This window comes from Pezoporus occidentalis, unplaced genomic scaffold (assembly GCF_034315485.1).
Source record: "Pezoporus occidentalis ecotype Australia unplaced genomic scaffold, CSIRO_AGI_Poc_V1 ctg170, whole genome shotgun sequence".
Lineage (NCBI taxonomy): Eukaryota > Metazoa > Chordata > Aves > Psittaciformes > Psittacidae > Pezoporus > Pezoporus occidentalis.
The window spans coordinates 614,721-639,578 of NW_026913532.1; the positions used below are offsets into that span (position 1 = coordinate 614,721).

Here is a 24,858-nt window from a genome sequence, read left to right on the forward strand (position 1 = left end):
GCCATTACCAGTGCATGTGAGAAGCAAGCATGCCTCAGAGAAGTTTATTTGAAGAGTGTGTAATACCTTTGCAGTAGCTTTGGCTTTTATTTGCATTTTTCATTTTTATAAATACTTTTATCTGCCAGTGCTTAAACAGCAGCTTTTAAAATTATGCTTTTTATATATTAACTATTGTTACTTGGTGGTTGTGAGGTTAAATGCCATGCAGTTGGATCATTCTGCTTTACCAACAGAAGTGGTAGTGCCTCGAGGTTACATTTTAAAAATACTTTTAAGAGACATTAGTTTCGAATATTTGCATTTATACAATATAGCAAAATTATTCTAGGCTACTCCATATGAGTACAAAGAACATTTTAAGGTATACAGGCTACATATTCTCCTCCAAGCTATTGGCAGAACTTGGATGTGTATAAATTTCTGAAGAATTAGATGTGGAAATCAAGTTGAGAATCAGTTTTATTCTCTTTTGGAAAATGCCAGGTTTACCAATGCCTCTAGCAGAATGAACACTATATCTGCCTTTTATAGAAAGCTTTTAGGTACTTTTATAGATATGTCTTTAAATGTCTTTCATATTAAGGCTGTTTAAGCATTTCATTAAAACAATCCTCTGTCTGCCATTACTTCTGTCTCTAGAGGAGAATACAATTTGGGTTTTTTTAACAAAATTTTTATTAACAAAATTGGACAGGAAAGAATGCTATGTATAGTTGTAACTGGAGGAATTTGGAGTGCTTGCAACGCCGTAGTTTCTACCCAGTTCTAACATGAGACATTTCTTCTGTACAGTGTTGTATGGATTTCAGCAGGACTTTCAGTTACTTGCAGCAGAGTTCCTTCAGCAGTTGCACGGGCTTTATTATAGCCCAAAGTACTTTATTTTGGAGTTCAGGGCAAACTAATGACTATGGCTTCAATAAAATGGTCGTGTGATTATCACTAAGACACAGCATTTGGGAAGCATTGCAGAGAGGCAGAATGCTGTTCAGTGTGCGTTATGTTGTTTCATAGGTTTGCTGGTCAACAAGAAAAGTATGAAGTCAAGGGTAATAAGAGTTCTTAAATAGCATTTCCTTTGAAAACAGTTTTAAGCAAACTAGGCTTTCTGGGTGGGAAAGAAATCACAGCCAGCGTAGCTGTTCAGGAGGGGTTGCCAGCACAGACAAACCAAGCCAAACTAGCATTGTCACTGCATGGTGGGAGAAGGAGTTATAGCTAATGTACCTCTAACAGTAAAGCATTCCTTGAGGATTATAAAGCAGTGCCTGCTTTGGATGTGGAGGGAAGACTGCCACCTGCTGAATCAGTTACATTAGTTCTGTATTCTATGTTTTTCTTAGTTTTCCTTGGAAAATCTTTTACGTCATTTTAAGGGTACTTTTTAACACTTTCTTTTTTTTTGTTCCATTGGTCATGCATTTTTGACCTTACAATAATGCGCATCTCAGTGGAGTGATACAAAGCACATTGTTAACAACATTGTATTCAGAATCTAAATAAAATAGAATCTAAATAAAAATACTCTAAAACATGCTTTATTGAAGTAAGAAAACTTTAATTTAAGCATCAGCTATATTAGTAACTATAATGAAGTGATATGGCTGCTGAAACTGATGATGATAAAACCTTTCATAACTACAAAACCTTTTCTTCTTCCCCCCCCTCCCCAATCTGCATGGATTATGTAATGCTTTTTAGTCACCATCATCAGAAATGTGCACCTCCGTTTTTATGTTTTGTTTTAGATAAGATGGGAAAAAAACATCACACTGGGGGAGCCCCCAGGATTCCTGCATTCCTGGTGGTGGTAAGTATCAATTTTCTTTTCCTCTCACTTTCAGAATATGCCAGCTGCTAGTTCTAGCAGTTGGAGGCAGGAAATTCAGGTAAATGTTGTAAAAGGAACATGAAGATGAGGATCAAGAGCCAGTTTCTTGTTAAGGAATGAAAAAACCAGAAAATTAGATATGGAAAAATATACAGATAATACATACAGGAAAACACTGTAGTGTGCTGATAAGAAAGCCGCTTTGAAAAAGGTGGTGTGCATATCTTTCTTCACCACCTTTGGTAAGTGGTGCATTTAAGAGATTATTCTACGTATCCTAAATAATTGCATTAAAAAAAACCTGTAAGTACAGAGACTCTGCATACAGATGCGAGTTTCCTCAGCATACAGTCCACATTCTAGTCACGGGAATAGGATTTGACAGAAATTAGCTGAACTCAAACTACTAGCCTTTTTGGGAGGCAGTGTGCATTAGCATGGGCTTGGTGCTGCAGTGTCTGCATTTGCGGAGTTTCTCTCAGCTCAGAAGATGAGTAGACATGAGGATGACTTGTAATTTTTTATGCATGGTGGCATGTGCTTACGTATACTGGTGTGCAGAGACACACCAGTTTGTGTGTGTAGAATTCCCAAGGAGAGAAGAGCATTCACAGTCAGTGCTGTTTAGCTGTGATATTTATTAGTTGTCACCTGATTGGAATATATCCAGTATACCTGTGTTTGAAAGAATTGCAGAGAATATATCCAACTATCAGGAGTACAAGAAATTAACATTTTTAAACATTTTGAACCCAAGTGATTTGTACAGCTGCATGGAAGGTGTGTATGACACCTTCATTGACCTTTCTTTCACAGCTTTTAGCTATGTGATGGGAACCTGTCTAAGAAAAGTGTGTCCCTTGTATCTCTGATGTCTGCATTATCCTAAATTTTGCTTGTCTGCATCAGAGTGCTGAAATTGCCCACATTCCTTATTACAGTGCTGGACTAAGTTACAAAGGATTAAGTCTAAACCAATAGAAAAACACTCTGAAACTCTCGCAAAAAGAAAAAAATCCTTTCAAGTTGTTTTTTCATACACATAGTTTCATTCCAGAAACTCTGTGTTGGAACTGATACATGTATAACTCTATTTGAAGGGGAGAAAGACCAGTGGGAGCACTATAATTTCCTTTCACTAACAAGAACATAACCATCTATTTCCTACTCTTGTCCACACACACCTGTTTCTCTGGGAACTTTAAAGGCCTGTGTCGGACCTTGGAAGAGCTCCCAATTTTCTCTCCAGTTTCTTGCCCTTTCATGTTACTACAAATCCATCCCTTCCCACACTTTGTGATAGTTAATTGCAGCAGTTGTCAGAGGGATGAGGTTAAATGCAAATCTTCAATAATACACTTTATACACTTGAACGTTGTATATTAGACTATCTTCCTGGTCTGTACTACAGTGGTATTAAAGGAATACAGCACTGCTTTCCTCATAGAATCAGATATCAGGACTTGAATTCTCATAGATGTTTTGCAAAGCTAAATTCTTTCTTAAGAGGCAAGTGTTTTCATCCCTTGGCAAGGAAGTGGTATGTCTGTTTCTATATATGAACATGCGTGTGTGGTGTGCATACACCATAAAATCTGTACGAGTATTACAATGATCTTCTCACCATCTCTGTATCTTGTTAACTTGCAGTGTATTTTGGGATCTGTACTGTGCAGCTCCGGAAAGACGAGAAACATGTGAACATTCAAGTGAAGCAAAAGCCTTTCATGACTATGTAAGTTTTGTGTGTCTTTACCACACTCTCATTAATTGTATGTATAAATACAACAGAGAAATATTTTTTGCAACACAGTGGTTCAAAAATGTAGGTGTCATATTTGTAAGTTCTCAGTTTTTTGGGAATGCCTTAGAATTAGGAATGCCTAATACTTTGATTGCCCAGCAACATAATAACTCCTGGAAGCTACCTCAGAGATCAAAAGTGCTGTCCTGTGTGCTAATGAAAAATGAAGAATGTTCTTCTGTCCACCCCACCGTGAACACATCAGACTGGTGACAAAGGCACAAGGCAAATGGAAGCACAGATGTGACCTGTCCAAATATCTGTCCTCTGTTGATGCTGAAGAAAAAGCAGATGGAATTGATCCTCTTGCCTCTGTCAGGGTCATACTCACTTAAAATGTAGTTGTTTTCCAAGTATTTTTGTGTCCTGAAGTAGGTATTTTTCATCAGCATAATAAACACGTAGGTGCCATAGAGTAAGTTAAATGTAAAATCATGTGGTCCAAGAGAATGGGAGGAGTAAAGGGCAAAATTATTATGCCACTTTTGATGCTTCTGAAACTTAGTTCAAATCCCAGCAGAGAGTTTGTTGGTGTTTTGCCTGCAAGGACTAATAATAATGATGGTGGTGATGATGATTAATAATAATGATGATTATGATGAGGAGGAGGTTGTTGATGATGACAAGAATAATAATATAAATAAATAAATAAATAAACAGATAGACATGTTACTCTAGAAACTAGGGTCCAAAATGTTGTAACAGTTTCATTCCACTTTCTCCATTCTCATAGCATAAATGGAGTTCCCCAGAAATGTGTAGCTTCATTCCAGAGTTAGGATGGAATTCAGTTGGGTTCCTTTACTACATGAGCTTCTGTCCATCTGGTGATTTCATTTTTACTGACAAAATCCTTTACTGACCGTGCTTGAGTTTATCGTTCAACTCTGAAGCCTCTTTCCTCGAGTGTTTTCCACTGTCTTGGAAATCCTGCCTACTTGCTGCAGAACAATATTTCTACAGAAAACTCATGAGAGTTTCATTGATTGCTGTTGAATCTAAATTTTGAGATATACTGAGAATTTGAGTAGGTGAAGCAAAATAACAGCAAGTAAAAAAATGTTGTGCTGGCATCACCCTTCCAGTGTTTTTAACTTCTACAGGTCTTGAAATATCACATGTCCTTGTTGCTCAGTTCTGTCTGCATTATGATGTGTATTACGATGTATCTGTGTGTGGTACAGTTTTGTGATTGTCTGGATGTTTAAGTTACTGTATAAAGTCATATCTGATGAAGGGTAAATAAAATCACGGTATGCTTCTACATGCTTCTAGAAGACTAGCAGGGTTTTCCTTGGACTCTGTAATGCTGTCCTGGAAAAGAGTGCCTGTGCAGTTCCCTCTAATATCAGCTCTGCCTAATCAAGAAAACTGAGTCTCAACTTGTCTGTGCCTAGCAGTCTGTACTTCTGAGTCTGTTGTTGGCTATTTGCGTAAACAACAGTAAACCCAAATTCTTTTCACTAGCTGTCATATAAACTTTCTTATATGTATGTGCATACAGGTTTCTTTCTATAGTAGCATCTTTGTTCTGCAGAGAAAGAGTTTGGAAGTGTTATTTCATTGTGTTCAGACTGTACTACTACAACTTTTGGTATTTATCAAGCTAATGAGAGAAGAATCTTTCATGTCTGACAGCAGGAACATGAAGTGACTGCAAGGTGGAGGCTGTAACTGCAGTACTAACAGTGTTCATCAGTACTAAAAATGCAATAAATAGAAAAGCAAAGGCCTATTCTGACTTTAAAAAGGCGATTTTCTGTAGTCATTCTGGTGCTTTAAGTATTTGCAGGTCCTCCATATTATCTAAAAGGGATTCTATTTTTATTTTCTATTGAGACTTACTTGGAAATGTTTTCTTCTGAGTGATCAAGATTCTGAACTCTTTAGGTACATTTATATATTTTTAGGCTTGAAAAGACATGCATGTCATGAAAGTCACTGTGCTGGATTAGGGAGATGGGTCCTGGCCTGGAAGTTTTAATGTAAATGATTTAGAATTAGAAATTGTTCATATTTTAGGCAACTCAAGAAAAAAAAGTGGTGCTTGCTCACCTAGGCTATTGGTGCTGCAGCCATTGTGGTAGAAATAGCTTGTCTGGAGCAGAAAAGCCCCTGTGTTTCTTTTCCAGGTACTTATTACTTTTCTTGGAGGAAGACTTCTGTGTGCTTTGAAGTCCTGTGAAAAATCATTTACATAGATGTTCTGAGACAAAATTTAGCTGTCACTGTAAAATGGGTTTTTCTTTCTTTACCTCTTCATCTCTAGTTAAGATCTCATTTTTCTAGGTTTTGAACTGAAATCTTCTGTTGAAAGAAGCAGGTTCCCATATTCACCTTGTTTCCTGCCTTCATTTCGCTTCTTTACAACATGAAAACATACTGGGTCAGAAGGGGATGTAAAATATAAACCTTGTGATTACTTGGAGAAGAAGAATGATGACTTTTCAGCAGCACCCTTACCAGTGAACTTCTGACTGCCACAAGTAACCATTCTCCTTTTCCTCAGGCCTGGCCATTCACTCACATCTCTGTACCCTGGGTTTGGGGAGGGATACCTGAAAAGTATTTCTTTACAAGATTATTTCTGTACATAACAGTTAAGATCTTTTTATAGTCCAGTGTCCCTCTCTCATGGTCCTTACAATGGAAGCTCTTCCATGTGGTGTTTGTGCAAAGAGGGATCTATTAATTCTCACAAGTAAAATTTTTTTAGTAAAATCTTGATTCTTTTTCTAAAATTTACTAAAAATTTACTTTAGTAAAATCTTGATTATTTTTCAGGTAAGATTTTATTGGTGTTTTCCTCACAGCTCTTTGAAAGATCACTTCTGATTTGAGTAAGGGTATCTTGTTTGTTTTTATGGGCTCCAAAAGAATGCCAGGAAATTTGCAGGATAAGAAAAAAGACATTTGTTGCCCCAGAGACTGTACAGTCTCATAAGCTGATACCATGTTTCCGCCTGACTTGTTAGCTGTATGAAAAGGAGTTTAGCTTTATCTGAGGGTTGTAGGGTGTATTAAAGACTATGCTATAATCAGTTCTGTCCAGATTAGTCCTTTTAAAGGTCATAGTGATATAAATCAAATTTTCATAGAAGTTGTTTGGCATGGTGTTTGGACATTTGGATGGCTGGTAAATCTCTTTGTGAGTCTTTCATAAGAACAAGTTGTGTCTCTGCACTTTGCAGAGTGCACTTTGCACTTATGATTAAAAAAAATTAACCACTTTCTTCTCTGGACCCATCTTTCTTCAGCAGAACTGAGGCATTTGCCTGCCCTAAATGCCCCAAACCCCCTCATTTATCGTTAGTAGTACTTGGAATTTGAGTGGTTATGAATATTTTCACATCCTTTTTTTGGACTGAAGATTGCCATGAAAGACCTGGGAGAAGATGTTCTCTGAAGGCATGATTACACATTAGTTGGAAGTGACTGTAAATCTCAAGCCTTACTTTCACACAGCACAGTGAAACTCTATTCTGCAATAAGAATAGATTTAGTTTAGTTTCATTAAACTTGTTTTTACTTCTGAAACCCACACAAAACTCTCTTTTAGGTGCAGATTTTTGTTGATCTAAATGCACAGAAGCTTACTCTGTTTCATAATGATTTTTGAAATTTTGTATTTTGTTGCTGAATGCTCTGGGTGCTCTGAACTCATGCTTAACTTAAACACAGTCTTTTCCAGGTAGTCTATCACAGGAACTACTCCTCTGCCTTTTGTGTCTCAGGGATGGAAGAACTTGTTTTAGCTGTTGATTTTCTTGCCTTCTGTCCTGGGTTCAGCAGTAGCAGTCATGTTTCTCCTTTTTGGTAGCTGGTGCAGTGCAGTGTTTTGACTTTCAGCCTGGGAGCAGAGCTGATAACAATGATGTTTTGGTTTGGCCAAGGACTTTGTGAGCCTCATGCTCTGCCAGGGAGGAGGGGAAGCCAGGAGGAAGCAGAGACAGGACACCTGACCCAAACTGACCAAAGAGGTATTCCATACCACAGCACGTCATGCCCAGGAGGTAACTGGGAGTTAGCCGGAAGGGCTGGGAGACTGCAGGGTTGGAGGAGGTATGGGTCAGAGCTTGGTTGGGCTTGGGGGGAGAGTTATCGGTCGGCTGGTAGTGAGGTGTTGTATTCTCTTCCCTTGTTATTTCCTTTATCATTATTATCATTGGTGGTAGCAGTAGTGATTTGTGTTATACCTTAGTTACTAAACTGTTCTTATCTCAACCCGTGGGAGTTGCGTTCTTTTCGATTCTCCTCTCCGTCCCTCTGGGAGTAGGGGGAGGGAAAGAAAGGGGGGAAGTGAGTGAACAAGTTACCAGACTGTATTTTACCCATGACACCTTCCCAGCTCTTGCTACTGTGATCTCCTGTAAGGCAGCCTAGCTACAGCAGCTTGTGCTTCTAGGTCTTCCCAGCTTTCTTATTGAAAATTGAATTCTAGATTCTGTTTTCCAGCTGTCTGTTTCTGTGGAGAGTGCATGTTAACTCCTTCTGCTTAAAACAGAAAATCAGAACAAAAGCTTACAATCATCGCTAAGTACAAGAGATGACAAGTACTGGGGAGGGAAGGAAGGAAGACCTCGGAGATAATCTATAAAATGATAGATTCAGTGTCACTGATGGGACAAATGCCAAATTGTGATGATACAGGATCATGAAATACTTGCTCAGCGATGATCAGGGACTGTTGTACCAAAAGCAATGCATTTTGTCTGAGTTACCTGTCAGCTCCTTACATGAGTTCTGCACAGTTGCGGAAGGCCCTTTATGTCTTTACTGGTCATCACTGTATCTGTAATTTCACCTTCAGAATATGTTCTTCAAACGTGATTCTTTTTGCTGTGTAGGTACTACTTGTGTCCAGCCGGTGAACAGGTTATTTCTTCTTTTTGTAAGTAGTTAGGAAATGAAAGCATCTCATTCCATTGTTAAAACAATATCGTTTCCCTTTTGTGTTAATAGCATTTATCAACACGAATGAAATGCCTTTCTTTACTGCTCTTTTTATTCTGCAGAGAGCATGTCATAGAATCATAGAATCATTAGGGTTGGAAAGGACCTTAAGATCATCAAGTTCCAACCCCCTTTGCCATGGGCAGGGACACTCACACTAAACCATATCAACCAAGGCCTTGTCCAGCCTGGTCTTGAGCACTGCCAGGGATGGAGCATTCACAGCCTCCCTGGGCAACCTATTCCAGTGCCTCACCACCCTAACAGGAAAGAACTTCTTCCTTATATCCAATCTAAACTTCCCCTGTTTAAGGTTGAACCTGTTACCCCTTGTCCTATTACTACAGTCCCTAGTGAAGAGTCCCTCTCCAGCACCCTTGTAGGCCCCCTTCAGATACTGGAAGGCTGCTATGAGGTCTCCACACAGCCTTCTCTTCTCCAGGCTCAACAGCCCCAACTTTCTCAGCCTGTCTTCATACAGGAGGTGCTCCAGTCCCCTGATCATCCTCGTGCCCTCCTCTGGACTTGTTCCAACAGTTCCATGTCCTTTTTATGTTGAGGACACCAGAACTGCACACAATACTCCAGGTGAGGTCTCACAAGAGCAGAGTAGAGGGGCAGGATCACCTCCTTCGACCTGCTGGTCACGCTCCTTTTGATGCAGCCCAGGATACGGTTGGCTTTCTGGGCTGCAAGCGCACACTGCCTGTTCATGTTCATTTTCTCATCAACCAACACCCCCAGGTCTTTCTCCTCAGGGCTGCTCTGAATCTCTTCTCTGCCCAACCTGTAGCTGTGCCTGGGATTGCTCCGACCCAGGTGTAGGACCTTGCACTTGGCATGGTTAAACTTCATGAGGTTGGCATCAGCCCACCTCACAAGCGTGTCAAGGTCCCTCTGGATGGCATTCCTTCCCTCCAGCATATCAACTGAACCACACAGCTTGGTGTCATCAGCAAACTTGCTGAGAGAGCACCCAATCCTACTGTCTGTGTCACCAACAAAGATGTTGAACAAGACCCAAGACCGGTCCCAACACCGATCCTGAGGGACACCGCTCGTTATTGATCTCCAGCTGGACATTGAGCCATTGACCACAACTCTTTGTGTGCAGCCATCCATCCAGTTCTTTATCCACCAAATGTCTCACTTCTCTGTGTTCAGGTATACCAGTAGTAAGACATATTAGATGTGAAAGGTTAAAAGAAGACCAAGGAAGTCTAATGTTTGCTTTGAAATCATATTTGCAACCAAAACACTGTAAATCTGAAAAACGTGATAAAATGCTTAGAATTCTTATCTTCCTTCAGCCATCAGTTGTATAGGAACACTAATGTGAAACGAGGTAAATGTCTCCATGGGAGGACAGACAGCCCTTCTACAAGGTTTAGAAGGGACAGTGATTCACAGTCTGAGAATCTTGTACAGCGTCATTGGCAGAATTGTGCGCACGCAGCCTTAACTTTTTCAGTCTTTGATTTTACTGCCTAGTGGATGTTCTTTAATGCAGTTGCTTGGGAAGGATTAATTAACATCATGCTCCAACCCCAAATCAAAGTGGGCATTACTTTCTGCACAACTGCATTGATTTGTGTCAGGATTTGCTCCACCTTATTTGTAGGTGTATCTCAATGTGCTGCACTGTTCTCTCCAAGACTATGAAACTGGTTTTGTTTGCTCTTCAGAGTTGAGCAACTGGTAATTTCCTTGGATCGTAGAGACCCCTTTTGCAGGAAAATACAGGTTTATTTTCTTTCTGTTTCCTGTTAAGCAACCCACCAAGAAAGTATTGGAAGATGTGCTCTTTCTGCTTCTGCCATCCTCCTGCATAATTCCTTCCCATCAACTACTGGATAATATAATTATTAGATTTAACTACTCTGTGTCACAAATGTTAAGATGTGATGCAGAAATGCCATCCACTAATTTTTTCTTTTTATAGAGGCAGATTCACAGGTAAATTTGTGCTGTGCTCCTCTTCTTATATGACTAGTCATTTGTCTCAGAGAGAAAAAGCAACATTTCCTCCCCCAAATTTCAGCATTTCTTTTTTTTTTGAGTGGAGATTTAATTTTCTCAGAATTTAAAAGTAAAATGGATAATTAGTTTGAGTTAATTGAAGCCTTTGACTGTATGAGGAACCACCATCTTCCCTGAAGGCAGTTTAGCTTCTCTTTCATAGTTCCCAGAGAGAGGCAGTGGACATGTTGAAAGAGTGCCTCTTTTCTAAGAACGGTTTTACGCTTCGTTTTCATTGAAAAAAATAGGAGATAATGGCCATTCTAATAAGGGGGAATGTTCTGTGCAAAAAAAAAAAAGTACTTATTTAGAGGAAAACACTAAAAAAATCTATATACACTATATGTGAAACCATTCATGAAAGTTCATGAAATAGGACAAAACTCTGTTTTCTTCTGCTTGGAGTAAAGGAGGCGAGTATCTGAAGACGCAACTGAAGTCAGTCGTCTAAGAGATAATGTGGAGTGCACAGGATGAGGTAGAGGTCAGAAGACTAAAGAAAATGTCTGCAATGCCCCGGCTGCTTTGCAGTAGTTAAACTTTTTATAATATACAGGTAAAGCTGGTTGCAAAATAATGTTTTGTCGCATTTCATAAAGGTGGCATAAGAGATATTTTTAATGTTGATAGACACACTGTTTAATTACTAGATGCTTTACTCCAGAATAGATGTCTCTGTGGGTTCAGTTCTCTGTGTTCTGAAGTCTAGCATTTTCTTTAAAATCAAAATAAACCCAAGGCACTTCTGTAGAGGTATGACATAAGTTACTGCCTGGAGGAAGCCTCCACTGGAAATGTTCAACCAGATTGATAGGAATCACAGGATGCTGCTATTTCTTTTCCTCTGTGGTTGCTCTGATGAACAGTTGTTAACTTCAACCGTTTCACAGAGCGAAGTTGTTAAATGTATCAGCATAAAATTTCAATACTCCCGATGTATTAGGAATAGAACTCTACTGATACATAATTTTTTGGTTTGTTTGCTATAATGGATTATTTATACTACCACAGTGAGACTTGTATTACAGTTTTGAGTTTTAAGCTTTATAATTTGGAGTGAACTTAAAATCAAGGTTTCAGTGGAGAGAGGATATTGTTTCTTTTACAAGTGGAAGCACTTAATGCATACGTACGTTTGCATTTAAATAATTCAATGTATGGAAGTGTAAACCTTGTGGATCTTAGATATTCCCTCGAAAGTTGTAGAAACTTTGCTCCTTTCAAATTTATTTTGCTTTTAAGAATGAGAAGATACATCCTATTGGGAGTTTTAAGTAGCATTGAGAAATGTCGCCTTTATAAACATTTGCTTATATTAGTAGCATTAAAAAACATTGTTGACATATACACGTCATTCTTACTTATTGCATAGTGGACTCAGTATGTTTTTACAGTGCTCCAGAAAGTTACTAAAGGAGGTTAAGTAAATTGTTAAGTTGTTAAGCTTAGTAACATTGGGAGTCTTAAATTGACTAACAAATGCTCTGAATTTAAAGATCTTCTGGCATTAATATTTAACACTGTGCATAATGCTTTACATCAATAAAGTACTGAACAAACATTTGATCAATAGAGAGCAAATGTTGGATTAAAGCCTTTCAACAGCCCACTTCCTCTGCGTGCTCTTCCTCCCCTTGGTATTCTTTCTTCTGATGTTTTATTTTCCCTGTCAGGATTTTGTCTGATGTTTATAATGCTAAATGATTTAGGTAGCTTTCTATTAGATGCTTGGATTCAGCAGTTCCAATTTAGCTAGTGAGATTTCTCTCTGAGCTAATTAGGAAAAGGTATTTTGAAGGCTCTGCAAAAGTGCTTGCTTCCGTATGTGCATGTGTATGCAGCAATGTGCTTGTGTATAGTGCAAGCCAGTACTGCAGCGTTAAGTGAAAGTGAGAGTCTTACTTCTGCACAATGTGTTAATACGCCTAAGTGACTCATTTCAGATTTGCTTAACGCAGTCCAGGAAAAAAACAAAGGACTATAATTTCCATCTGCTCTCTAATATGATGAAAGATGAATCCTGAGGATCACAAACTGGGGGAGACATGCAGCTCTTACTAAGAACAGCTGAACAGCTAAGCCTTACAAGAGGTGGTGAAAAATGAAGTAATGAGGAGGAAAAGCAGGCAAGCTTCTTGAGGGAACATGGATATTGATGTCTGACTAGGACTGTCACAGCCAAACCATCCAAACATTGCAGTAAATACAAAGTGCACATTATATAACATGAGTCACACAGAACAGATAACAGTCTTTTTGAATTTTCTCCCAGATTAATGTCTTAATATTACCAGCAGTTGTGCTGACAAGGATTCTTGAGCTTGCACAGAATGTTTTACGGGGGGGGGAAAATGTCTTCTCTACGTACATGTATACGTAGAGAAAGATGAAGATTGTGACATAATCAAGGACAATAAAAACTTAAGCTTGACTTAAGGTGAAAATCTGCTTTGCATTTTGTCATTATATGCTGTTTCATTGTGACATTTCCTTAACTGAAGTGGACACCTCCATAGAGCTGTCACAGTAGCATGCGCAAAATGCCAGTTAGTGAGGGTACCGATAACAGAACTGAAGTGCAGTAGTCTGTAACCCTTCAGAGGCTAATTTACCCTGCTGAGAAAGTAGTACTGTACATAATTCACACCAGAAGAGGTCCACAACCTGTAACAGGAAAAGGAAGACAAAGCTCTTTATAAGGTGTATGACAAATACTATATTCTGAGCCATAGAGTATCTGGAACACATTTTCCAGTTCTGCTTCCAGGTCTGTAAATGTATTGCAAACCTGAAATTTCAGCCCGTGAAATGTGTGAAGTTCAACTATAATATAGTTAAGGCAATATAATACATGAGGTGAGTTTTAATGTCTTTTTCAAGAGACAGGCAGAAAAGTGTACAGGTAGTGCACAAAGTGGAGTGTGATGTTGCACTTCATAAATCAGTTTTACATGAGTAAGACTTGCAGTGAGTTTTGTAAAGGCAGACACTTCAATCTCTGTGGAGTACGACCTCATTAACACAGATGTTGTGATCTGCCTCTGCGGATCCAGTGGCAGGATCAGGGACTTTGGCCCCAATCTGACGAACAGTTTCATGGCTGGGTAGCATTTTGCATGTGAATACTCTTAAATTCTCATATATGTTTGCAGTATCAGTATCATAGGAAACAGTATGAATACAGTGAGTCGTTCTTGTTTACTATCTGATTTCAGAGTTATTCCTCAATATAGAAACCAGCTATTTATTTAGTCTGGGGTTTTCTGCATACTCATGTGCAAAGAGACCCTTTTCCAATTCTTTCTGTTGTGAAGGAAATCTTAAAATTTCTGTTGAAAAGGACAAAACTGTTGGAGAGGGGTTTTACATATCTCTGCAGAAAGCTTTTTACTTCATTCTAGCTGTTAATTTACAAAATTCATTTGTCTTCCCACTATTTTAATTGGTTTATGTTATTCTGTGTACAGCAGTGTGGTGTTTTCTGACTCCTGTTGCCAACTGCTTTATTTTTCTTGCTTCAGCTGCTTTCCCCCCGTTGTTATATGTTGGAAGTGTGTTGGCTTGGGGACTGATTGATCACAAGAATGTAGCTCCTACGACTCCTGAGTCAGATCCAGCTGCTGTCTTGGCTTTTGCTCATTCAGAACAGTTTACTTTCCACTAGTTGGATAGTTTAATTTATCATTTGCAGTGACTGCCCTCCTCCCTTGAAAGATAAACAAAATTAACAATAAACAGCATCCTGCCAACTGTTTTTCCTTGCTGTGTAATGGCTGTACCCTGAGCATTTGCAGGGATCTTCGGTCCTTGACACTGGAGGGTAGGAAGCCTTCCTCTCCCTGTCTCTGGGGAAACCTTTTCCTCCAGCATTAACTTATGGATCCATCAGCATCTCGAGTTTTTGTATTGTCTTTGTTGGTGGTCTTCCTGATGCTCAGCTGTGGTGGTCTCTTGGATCTGGGCTAATTCCAGTAGCTAGCTGAGCATAACACCGTAAACTCTCAAGGAATTATATGGTACATTCTCTGAACCCCAAGGAATATTCAGCCCGTGCTTTGACATGAAGCTTCTTCCTGCTTTATCAAATTCGAGGCTTTATTTATTGCCATTTTAGCAGTGAGACATAGGGAAAATTGTTATTTCCTTTTCCCCTTCCCCCCCCCCCCCCCCCCCCCCCGTTAACAGGAAAAAAAGGGAGCTCTTTTACATCCCTTTTGTTTTTCCTGATAATTTGCAGAATTTGTTCTTGGAACAAAACTGGTATTGTTAGTAAATTCTTTCTGCAGCACTACAGAATGTGGAGGGTTTTGTGGAAGCTTCTGTTCCCTAAATCATGTTTTTAAGCTGTACAAGGAGCTAAGCTTTCATTATTTTTTAAAAATATCTGGTTTAGCCTGCGTGATTGCTTAGGAAACATGACTTGAGTGAATGATGGAAAATGATTGGGTGCAAAAAAAAAAAGAGGAAATTTTCACAGTAAGGTTGACATTGCTTATATTCATTTTCCTGAAATCCAGAGTAGCTCAAGAAGGTAGTATTGAAGGCGTGTCCAAGAAGATAATTTCAAAAGAGGGCTTTAATAGGTTTCTAATGTTATATGCTGTCGCCAGATGTCATCTCATCCCATAGTAGTAGTTCTAGAACCTTTATAAGTAATAAATGTATTTTTTATTATCACTTACTTAAAGCACACAATAAAATGTAACTTTCTGTTTTCTTTCAATATATGTAATACTTTTATGAAGTGGAGTCTGTCCCAGATTCTTTTCAAGAGCCTGGGTTTAGTACTCAGCATTTTCTTAAACTTTAGCCATTACAGCTGAATTGTCTGTCCAAGGTGTCTGCTTCAGGCTGAACTCATTTTTCCCAGTACCTTTATGCAGAAATGGCTCTATGTTTATAAAGATATCTCTAGATGGATGGTCAATGGAATGAAAAAATGAGTGGTTGAACAGCACTGTTCCTTTGGTGGAACCATTGTGTTTTGTCAGGAGAAAGGAAGGGCTGAGGTAACTTGCCCACCACTGCCAGTGTAATCTTTGATGAGGTGACACTTCTGCATACTGGAGGCATCATTAGAGGCTGGATTACTGTTTTGTAAATTACCTAAATAGTCTGTTTGTAAATATCATCCTTGCACTCTGTATGCTTCTCCCTTACTACCCTCTTGTGCTGCAGGATGAAGTTGTAGGGCGGTGCAGCCCAGTCCATCTGGGGAGCAGGGGTCCCAAAATAAAAAAAAAACCTATACATGATTATGTACTTCCCAAATGATTCACCGTGCTCACAGGCCATTTTTAGAGGAAAAGTGGAGGTTTGAATCCCTAGCAGTTGTTTCAGGAAAATGGTGGTCAGCACTACCCTTCCCATGAAGCAGAGCGCAAATGTTTTCCTGGTGTAGTTCAGCTGGGAATGCCTGGTTTCTGGAGCTGTACTGAAGAGGAACTGCAGTCCAAGCACTGAACAGCAAAGCTGCTAAGAAAGTGGCACTTTTGGGAAGAGTTAAACGACTATGAACTTGGATTTAACAAAACAGGCTGCAGTAGCAGTTAGACATCTCATAAGCTACATGGGGGCAGAGCTGAGGTTTCTAGAAGGTTGTGGTTTGTTTTTTTTTTTAATACCTATTATCAGCTGTATTGTATTTAAATCCCACAGTAGGCACGCAAATTATGTTGTCTGGAGCCTTCGCATCCTTCCAGAAGACACTCTTTGACTCTGCCAGTCTTTGAAACATTTGTCAGTGGCCATGTCATGTCCATGTTTCTGTGGATTAGACAGCCTAACACACAGTGCATTTGCTGTTGAGCAGCCTATGACCTAAAAACTTCAAAATAAATGGAAAAGAAGAAAATTACAACTTGAAATGTTTTTTTTTTGAAATTTCTTCTTAATTTGTCAACTAACCAAGATACAAAATAAATCAATCTTAATAGCTGAAAAGGTAGTTGAGTGACAGTATGTGCATTGCAGTGCACTCCAGCTACCCCAGCTATTCTGTTCTTGTGAGCCACAGGGGATTGATGTTAATGAGGTTCCTGTCCCCTGTTCTCAGGGAGTGGGATTTTGTGTAACGCAGGCCCCCGCTGGTTCAAAAATAGAGCTGGCAGAAGCAGCAGAGGATGTTTTGTTAATAGCGTTAACTGGAAACGGCCCAGTTAACATTGTTAATGTTAGTACTGTAAAGCCTAGGTTTGAATGATGGTTAAAAACCTCTGGTTTTGTTATGCGCCTTAAAAATATGTTCAAACAGAGCAGGAGCTGAAAGAACTAGTAATTTGTGCTCTGATGATTTTGTCACTGTGAATAAAATCTCAACTATGCGTGCCTAAAGATTGGCTAGAAGTTCTTGCTAGTTTAAGTAGCCCTTTTCTTTTTCTTCCCCTCCCCCCCCCCTTTTTTGTCCCCCTTCAAAATCTCTGAAGTATGCAGAAGCTTTTATTGTAGTGAGATGAACTGCAGAGGTGCTCTGGCTATTGTAAATCAGGCTGCCTATTTAAGAGACTTGAGTGTGTGTATAGGTATTAGGATACTTACCCTTCTAATCTCATGGTTTATTCTTTCAAGTTGTGGCTCAGTTTGTATATGTGTCTGTAGTAGTATCTTTGTTCTTAACAAATAGGCAATTTTTTTGATACTTGGGTAATACTGGATTAACCAAAAGGACTCTGTAGATTGGCCACATAAAAGATGTGGTATACCCTGGTTCTCTTAGGACATTTCTGGTTTTAAAAAGTTATAGTAAAACACAGTAATTCAAATACCTGTTCTCTTACCATTTTAGATTACTGATAGTTTCAGTTTGAGATCAAAAGAAATATTTAAAGAAATAGATTGTAAGTCGCTTACATATTGGATATTCTATTTATTAGTGGCTGGAAGCCGTGTCAGAAAACGTGTTTCAACTTTATTAAATGAGGCCTGGCAAATGTTGCAGTTGTTGAGATACTGCCTTGTTAATAGCAGAAATTGAATTATTGTTTCTGTGTGTGTTATAAGCAATTGCACACAACCATTACCTAAGCACATATATTACATCTTCTCCTGGAAGAATTCTGTCAGTGAAAATTGCCTTTTTTGTAGTAATTTCTGTTACATTTTTGCTGACTAAGCAAGCTATTGAGCTACTGAAGCTGCAAAACTGAAATGCATCCATTTTTGTATCATGGATCATGCATCTTACTTAAACATTTTAAAATACGTGCAGTTGCACAGCTGTGGTGCAGTTCTCCAGGCTGATTGCTTCCTGTTCTGCTTCCTATAACTGAACCTGTCCATCTTTAAACTTTCATTTGAATGTGTTACGTACAAATGTGTACTCTTTCATAGATATCAGGCCTTACAGGCCAGGTGCCTTTTGCTCTGCTTACACTAAAAAAAAAAAGGTGTTTTCACTGTTGAAGCACAGGTTTTTTACTGGTTTACGGTTTGACTCTTCAAGGGTAGACACTCAGTGTTTGGACCCTGCATAGCTTCTGGAAAGCAAGCTTGACCAGCCATATCGAGACAAAAATAGGCAGTTTGCATGCTTCTGGCTCAGTATCTTCCTTCCTGGAGCTTTCCAGGATGATAAGTTGAATATGAGCTGGCAGTGTGCCCTTGCAGCCAGGAGGCCAATAGTATCCTGGGATGCATTGGGCAGCAGGTCGAGGGAGGGGATCTTATCTTCCCCATCCACTTGACTCTGGTGAAGCCACGTCTGGAGTACAGTGTCCAGTACTGAGCTCCTCAGTACAAGAAAGACAAGGAGCTAATGGAGAGGGGCCAGCAGAAGCTACAAGGATGATCAGGGGTCTGCAGCCTCTCTCTTATGAGGAGAGACTGTGGGAGCTGGACTTGTTTAGTCTAGAGAAGAGAAGACTGAGAGGGGATCTCATTAATGCATATAAACATCTCAAAGACACGTGCCAGGAGGGGGGAGCCAGACTCTTTTCAGTGGTGCCCAGCGACAGGATGAGGAGCAATGGTCATAAACTAAAACACAAGAAGTTTCACCTCCACATGAAGAAGAATATATTTACATTGAGGGTGGCAGAGGCGGGGGGGATTGTGGAGTCTCATTCTCTGGAGTCATTTAAAACCCATGTGGACATGTTCCTATGTAATCTGCTCCAGGTGCCCTGCCTTGGCAGGAGGGGTTGGACTGGGTGATCTCCAGAGGTTCCTTCCAGGCATAATGATACTGTGATTCTGTGATTTGGTGGCCTTACACTGGTCCTTGGTGAACTCCATAAGGTTCAAATGGTTCCAACCTTTCAGACTGTCAAGGTCGCTGTGGATCCCATCCCTTCCCTCCAGCATGTTGACCATACCACACAGCTTGTTGTCATCGGCAAACTTGCTGAGGGTACTTGATTCCACTATTCATATTGCTGACAGAGATGCTGAACCCAATACCAGACCCCTGAGGAATACCACTTGTCACTGATCTCCATTTAGACATCAAGCTACTGACCACAACTCTCTGAGTGCAACCATCCAGCCAATTCCTTACCCACAGAGTGGTCCATCTCAAATCTATGCCTCTCCAGTTTAGAGACAAGGATGTTGGGTGGAGACAGTGCCAGACACCTTGCCCAATCCAGGTATTGAAATGTCCTTTGAAATGGATAATGGAGAAACATAAAAGAAGGCTTCATAATCACAAAATCCACAATATTTTTCTTTTACATTTTATTTGTTTTTAAAATAAGTAGAAAGTGATTGACTAAAACAAATTACTCTTGCTTAGTGTTAATGTTACTGTGAAAACCACTAGTGCTAGTGTTTAAGCAAAAAGGTGTTTTGTAAAGCTCAGAAATCGGTCTGGTGGTTTTAAGTAACTAGCAGAAGCTACATGATAGGTTTTGATTCCTTCCTCCCTGATTCTGGCGAAGTACTGAAATATTATGATTTCCCCTACAGATCAGTGAAAAAGACATTCTGAATAATGTTTTGGAATGCAAAGATGAGGTGACCACTCTGACCACTCTTCTTTGTGCGTGCACATAATAAACAAGCTGAGACAACAGTTTGTTTGCTTGTGTTTTCCTTGTATATTCAGCAGTGTTAGATCTCTGCATATATTTACCTTCTTCATTTGAGATCTGAATCTTGACTTCTTTGAAACTATTTTAAGGGAAGTCAGTTAATACTTTAATACCAGCTTTGCTGTGTGCAGGAAGTACTGCATTGTACTGTTGGGAGACGTAACCAACCATTTTTTTTTTTCATAAACCATCTAGTATCAGCCTGATGATACCATCTTGCAGGCACAACTAACGGTAGACAAATCGAACCTATGCTTTTGGGGCTCTGCACAACAGAACAAATACCTTTAGCTTGCTGATTCTGTTTTTAAAATGGTATTTTCACTTTCTGTACATCTATTTAGTGTCTTGTAATAAAACAGTAAAAGAGAAGTCTGAAGGAGTAGTCTCTCAGGGATTCTCAAATCTCTCAATACTGGCTGTCAACCTTGACAGAATACCTGCTTGTCTTCTCAACTCACTGTCACCATTATTCAGGTAGTCCACCACTCCTACACTGCTAAGTTATTTCGCTTTTTACATTTCGTCGCACCCATCCCACTTTATTTATTTATTTATTTGTTTGTTTGTTTGTTTGTTTATTTATTTTTTTAAATTTGAACTTCCTTAACATTCTCTTATGGTTCACAACTGCTATCGGTGAAGATGCAGCCCTGCCTATGTCTTTGTGAGAAGCCTTGTGGTGCGTTCTGCCTTCTCTCCAAACCTCTTCAAGCATTAGTGGCTGTTTCAGACAACAACTCCTGACTCACCAAGACCTCTGCTTTAGTTTTCAGTCCTGACCTGACAGGCATTCAGATTCATTGCCTGTAACTGCACTAGAATCAGCTTACTATTGTGTGTGTTTGATGAACCATGGAATTGGTTCAAGTCTTGTTTCCAGTTACTTGGTTTCTAAATGTACTCTTTTTGGATCTAAACAGTGTTGCCAATATTCCTTGTTCTAGTTGCTCAGCAGTTTGCAGCTTAATACTGTCCAGGGGCTTCTGTCTTTCAGCAGCTGCCAAAGTTAAACCTTGACTATGGAAGAAATAAAGAGGTGGGCGCAATAGCCCACAGTGTCGGACTGTGGAATATGTTTTTATTTCTGTGCTAGGTATGGATTAAGTACAACAATATTTTTTTATAGCTTGTTTTCTTATGTGGGCTGTATGGCAGCTTTTTAACTGAACAGCCAATCCCAAATTAATAAATTCGCCATTATATCCAGCAACTTGTATCTGCTGCTTAAAGTAACTGACTTCTTTTTTTCTGTATATGAGGAGTTCTCCAGTTTTTTTATTTATGGAGATTTGCAATTAATACAGAATGTGTCTCTGTTTTTTAATTTTTTTTAGATGCAAACTAGAATGCTGAGTTGTGTTGAGTAGTTCAGATACTGCATTAATTTTGTACTGTGTCCTGGAACGAAGCTTTCATCTGTTGCTTGGTATAAAACCCCTTTTTCCTCATTAGATTGAACTGTGTACAAATATGGTCCTGAAACAGTGCTCCTAACATGAAGTCTAATAAGGAAAAAATAAAGTCCATTGTTCTTGAGCAAAATCTGGTTTTCTACCGCAAAATTCTTGGGGAATTTCAGGAGGATTAGAGAGTAAATAAGGATGTAAATTGTCAGGATTTGGTTAATTTTCCTGACTGCTAATGTAGTGCCACTCTAGTAGGGATTTGGAGAGTCTGCTGCATGATTGAGGATGGGGATGTTTCAGAAAATGCTGCAGCTTAGACTCCCAGAGCAATTGATCAAGAAATAAAATAATCTTTTCCACAAGTAATGGTGTTATATAGGCTTTGTCAAAGAAAATCATCATTACTGCACCCAAACTTGAATTCTTAAGGTGATTATTGAAAAAATAATTTTTGGACTTGGTTCTAGAGAACCTTTTTTAAAAACAATTTGGATTTGTGCTCCTAACAAAGATAGCACCAAAGGCTGGATTGCACTACAGTGAAATTTGAACTAGATTTCATAGAATCATAGAATACTTAGGGTTGGAAAGGACCTTAAGATCACCTACTTCCAGCCACCCCCTGCCATGGGCAGGGACACCTCACACTAAACCGTGCCACTCAAGTCTTCATCCAACCTCGTCTGAACACTGCCAGGGATGGAGCATTCACAACCTCCCTGGGCAACCCATTCCAGTGCCTCACCACCCTAACAGGAAAGAAATTCTCCTTATATCCAGTCTAAACTTCTCCTGTTTAAGTTTTAATCCGTTACCCCTTGTCCTGTCACTACAGTCCTTAATGAAGAGTCACTCCCCAGCATTCCTACAGGCCCCCTTCAGATACTGGAAGGCTGCTATGAGGTCTCCACGCAGCCTTCTCTTCTACAGGCTGAACAGCCCCAACTTTCTCAGCCTGTCTTCATACAGGAGGTGCTCCAGTCCCCTGATCATCCTTGTGGCCCTCCTCTGGACTTGTTCCTACAGTTCCATGTCCTTTTTATGTTGAGGACACCAGAACTGCACACAATACTCCAGGTGAGGTCTCACAAGAGCAGAGTAGAGGGGCAGGATCACCTCCTTCATCCTGCTGGTCACGCTCCTTTTGGTGCAGGCCAGGATACAGTTGGCTTTCTGGGCTGCAAGCACACACTTCTGGCTCATGTTCATTTTCTCATCAACCAACACCCCCAGGTCTTTCTCCTCAGGGCTGCTCTGAATCTCTTCTCTGCCCAACCTGTAGCTGTGCCTGGGATTGCTCCGACCCAGGTGTAGGACCTTGCACTTGGCATGGTTAAACTTCATGAGGTTGGCATCAGCCCACCTCACAGGCGTGTCAAGGTCCCTCTGGATGGCATTCCTTCCCTCCAGCGTATCAACTGAACCACACAGCTTGGTGTCATCAGCAAACTTGCTGAGAGAGCACCCAATCCTACTGTCTATGTCACCAACAAAGATGTTGAACAAGACCCAAGACCGGTCCCAACACCGATCCTGAGGGACACCGCTCGTTATTGATCTCCAGCTGGACATTGAGCCATTGACCACAACTCTTTGTGTGCAGCCATCCAGCCAGTTCTTCATCCACCGAGTGGTCCATCCATCAAATTGATGTCTCTCTAATTTATAGACAAGGATGTCGTGTGGGACAGTCCAGGTAGATGACATCAACTGCTCTACCCCTGTCCATCAGTTCTGTAGCCTCATCATAGAAAGCCACCAAATTGGTCAGGCAGGATTTCCCCTTAGTGAAACCATGATGGCTGTCACCAACTATCTCGTTTTTCATGTACTTTCGCATGGTTTCCAGGAGAATCTGCTCCAAGATTTTGCCAGGCACAGAGGTGAGACTGACTGGTCTGTAATTCCCCGGGTCATCCATTTTCCTCTTCTTGAAAATGGGGGTTATATTTCCCTTTTTCCAATCGTCAGGAACTTGACATGACTGCCATGATTTTTCAAATATGGTGGCCAGCGGCTTCGCAACTTCATTTTCCAGCTCCTTCAGGACCCACGGATGGATCTCATCAGGACCCATGGACTTGTGTACGTTCAGGTTTTTAAGATGGTCTTGAACCAGATCCTTTCCTACAGTGGGCCCAAGGTCTTCATTCGCACAGTCTCTGTATCTGCCTTCCAAGACTTTTGTGGTATGCTCACAGCCTTTGCCAGTGAAGACCGAGGCAAAGAAGTCATTCAGAACCTCAGCCTTCTCCAAATGCAGGCTAGCCAGTTCTCCTGATAGCTTCCAGAGAGGGTCTGTCTTGCCTATCTTTTATTTGCTGCATACCTATAGAATCCCTTCCTGTTGTCTTTCACATCCCCAGCCAAGTTTAATTCTAACTGGGCCTTAGCTTTCCTAACCTGGTCCCTAGCTTCCCTGACAACATCCCTGTATTCTCCCCAGGCCCCCTGTTCTTGCTTCCACCTTTTATAAGCCTCTTTTTTCATCTGAAGTTTCCTCAGCAGCTCCTTATCCATCCAAGGAGGTCTGCTGGCCCTCCTGCTGCACTTCCTTCTAGTCAGGATGCAACACTCCTGAGCTTGTAGCAGGTGATCCTTGAATATCAACCAAGAGCTTTGGGCCCCCCTGCCCTCTAGGGCTTTATCCCATGGAACCTTACTGATCAGGTTCCTGAAGAGGCCAAATTCTGCTCTCTTGAAGTCCAGGGCAGTGAGCTTGCTGCACGCTCTTCCTGTCTCAAATTCAAGCATCTCCTGATCGCTGCATCCAAGGCTGCCCTGGAGCATCACATTTCCAACGAGCTCTTCTCTGTTGGTAAGCACAAGGTCAAGCATGGCACCTCTCCTTGTCGGCTCCTGTATCACTTGCAGGAGGAAGTTGTCTCCCACACAATCGAGGAACCTCCTGGATTGCTTGTGCCGGTCCGTACCGTCCCTCCAACAGATACCAGGGTTGTTTAAGTCACCCATGAGGACAAGGGCCTGCGAGCGTGAGGCTTTTCCTATCTGTCTATGGAGTGCTTCATCCGCAGGTTCTCCTTGATCAGGTGGTCTGTAACAGATCCCCACAGTAATGTCTCCCATAGCTATATTCCCTTTAACCCTGACCCACAAACTCTCTGTGGACTGCTCACCTGTCCCCAGACAGAGTTCCATACTCTCCAGCCTATCCCTAACATAAAGGGTAACTCCCCCTCCCCGCCTGTCAGACCTGTCTTTTCTAAAGAGCCTGTAACCTTCCATTCCAACACTCCAGTCATAGGAGCCATCCACCATGTTTCTGTGATGCCTATTATATCATACCCCCGTAGACGTGCACACATCTCTAATTCCTCTTGTTTGTTCCCCATGCTACGGGCATTTGTATAGAGGCATCTGAGCTGAACTCCAAATGAAGCTGGCTCATTGGCTGGACCGTCTGGAATATCTCTACATTGCTCTGAACATTTATTACAGGTGTTGGCAACTGACTGGGTGTGTTGGGATGGAATGATGCCCCCCTCCCCCAACACATCTTGTTTAAAGTTTTTTTGACCAGTCTGGCAAGCTGCCTACCAAAATCAGCTCCACCAGCCCCCAGTAGACCTGGCCTACAAACTCGAGTCCCGTGCTCAAGATGCCCAAACCCCCAACTATGGCACCACTTTTCTAACCATTTATTAATCTGGCCAATCCTAGCTTTTTTAAGGTCCTCCCCTGTATCCTGGAGAATTGACAAAAAGATAATCTGAGCGCCAGAGTCCCTAACCACCTCTCCCAGGGTACTGTAGTCCTTCTTTATGTTCCCCAGGCTGCTACTATCTATAT

General features: G+C 40.6%; 1 protein-coding gene across 8 annotated transcripts in view; it reads left to right on the forward strand.

The window, feature by feature from the left end:
* SSBP2 (single stranded DNA binding protein 2) overlaps positions 1–24,858 on the forward strand; it is a 185,094-nt gene that overhangs the window by 41,254 nt on the left and 118,982 nt on the right. For all 8 annotated transcript variants that reach the window (XM_062613882.1, XM_062613887.1, XM_062613884.1 and 5 more), the window contains 2 exons: positions 1,752–1,813; positions 3,485–3,569. In XM_062613882.1, coding sequence (XP_062469866.1) covers positions 1,752–1,813; positions 3,485–3,569 — 147 coding nt within the window. The remainder of the gene's footprint in view (positions 1–1,751; positions 1,814–3,484; positions 3,570–24,858) is intronic.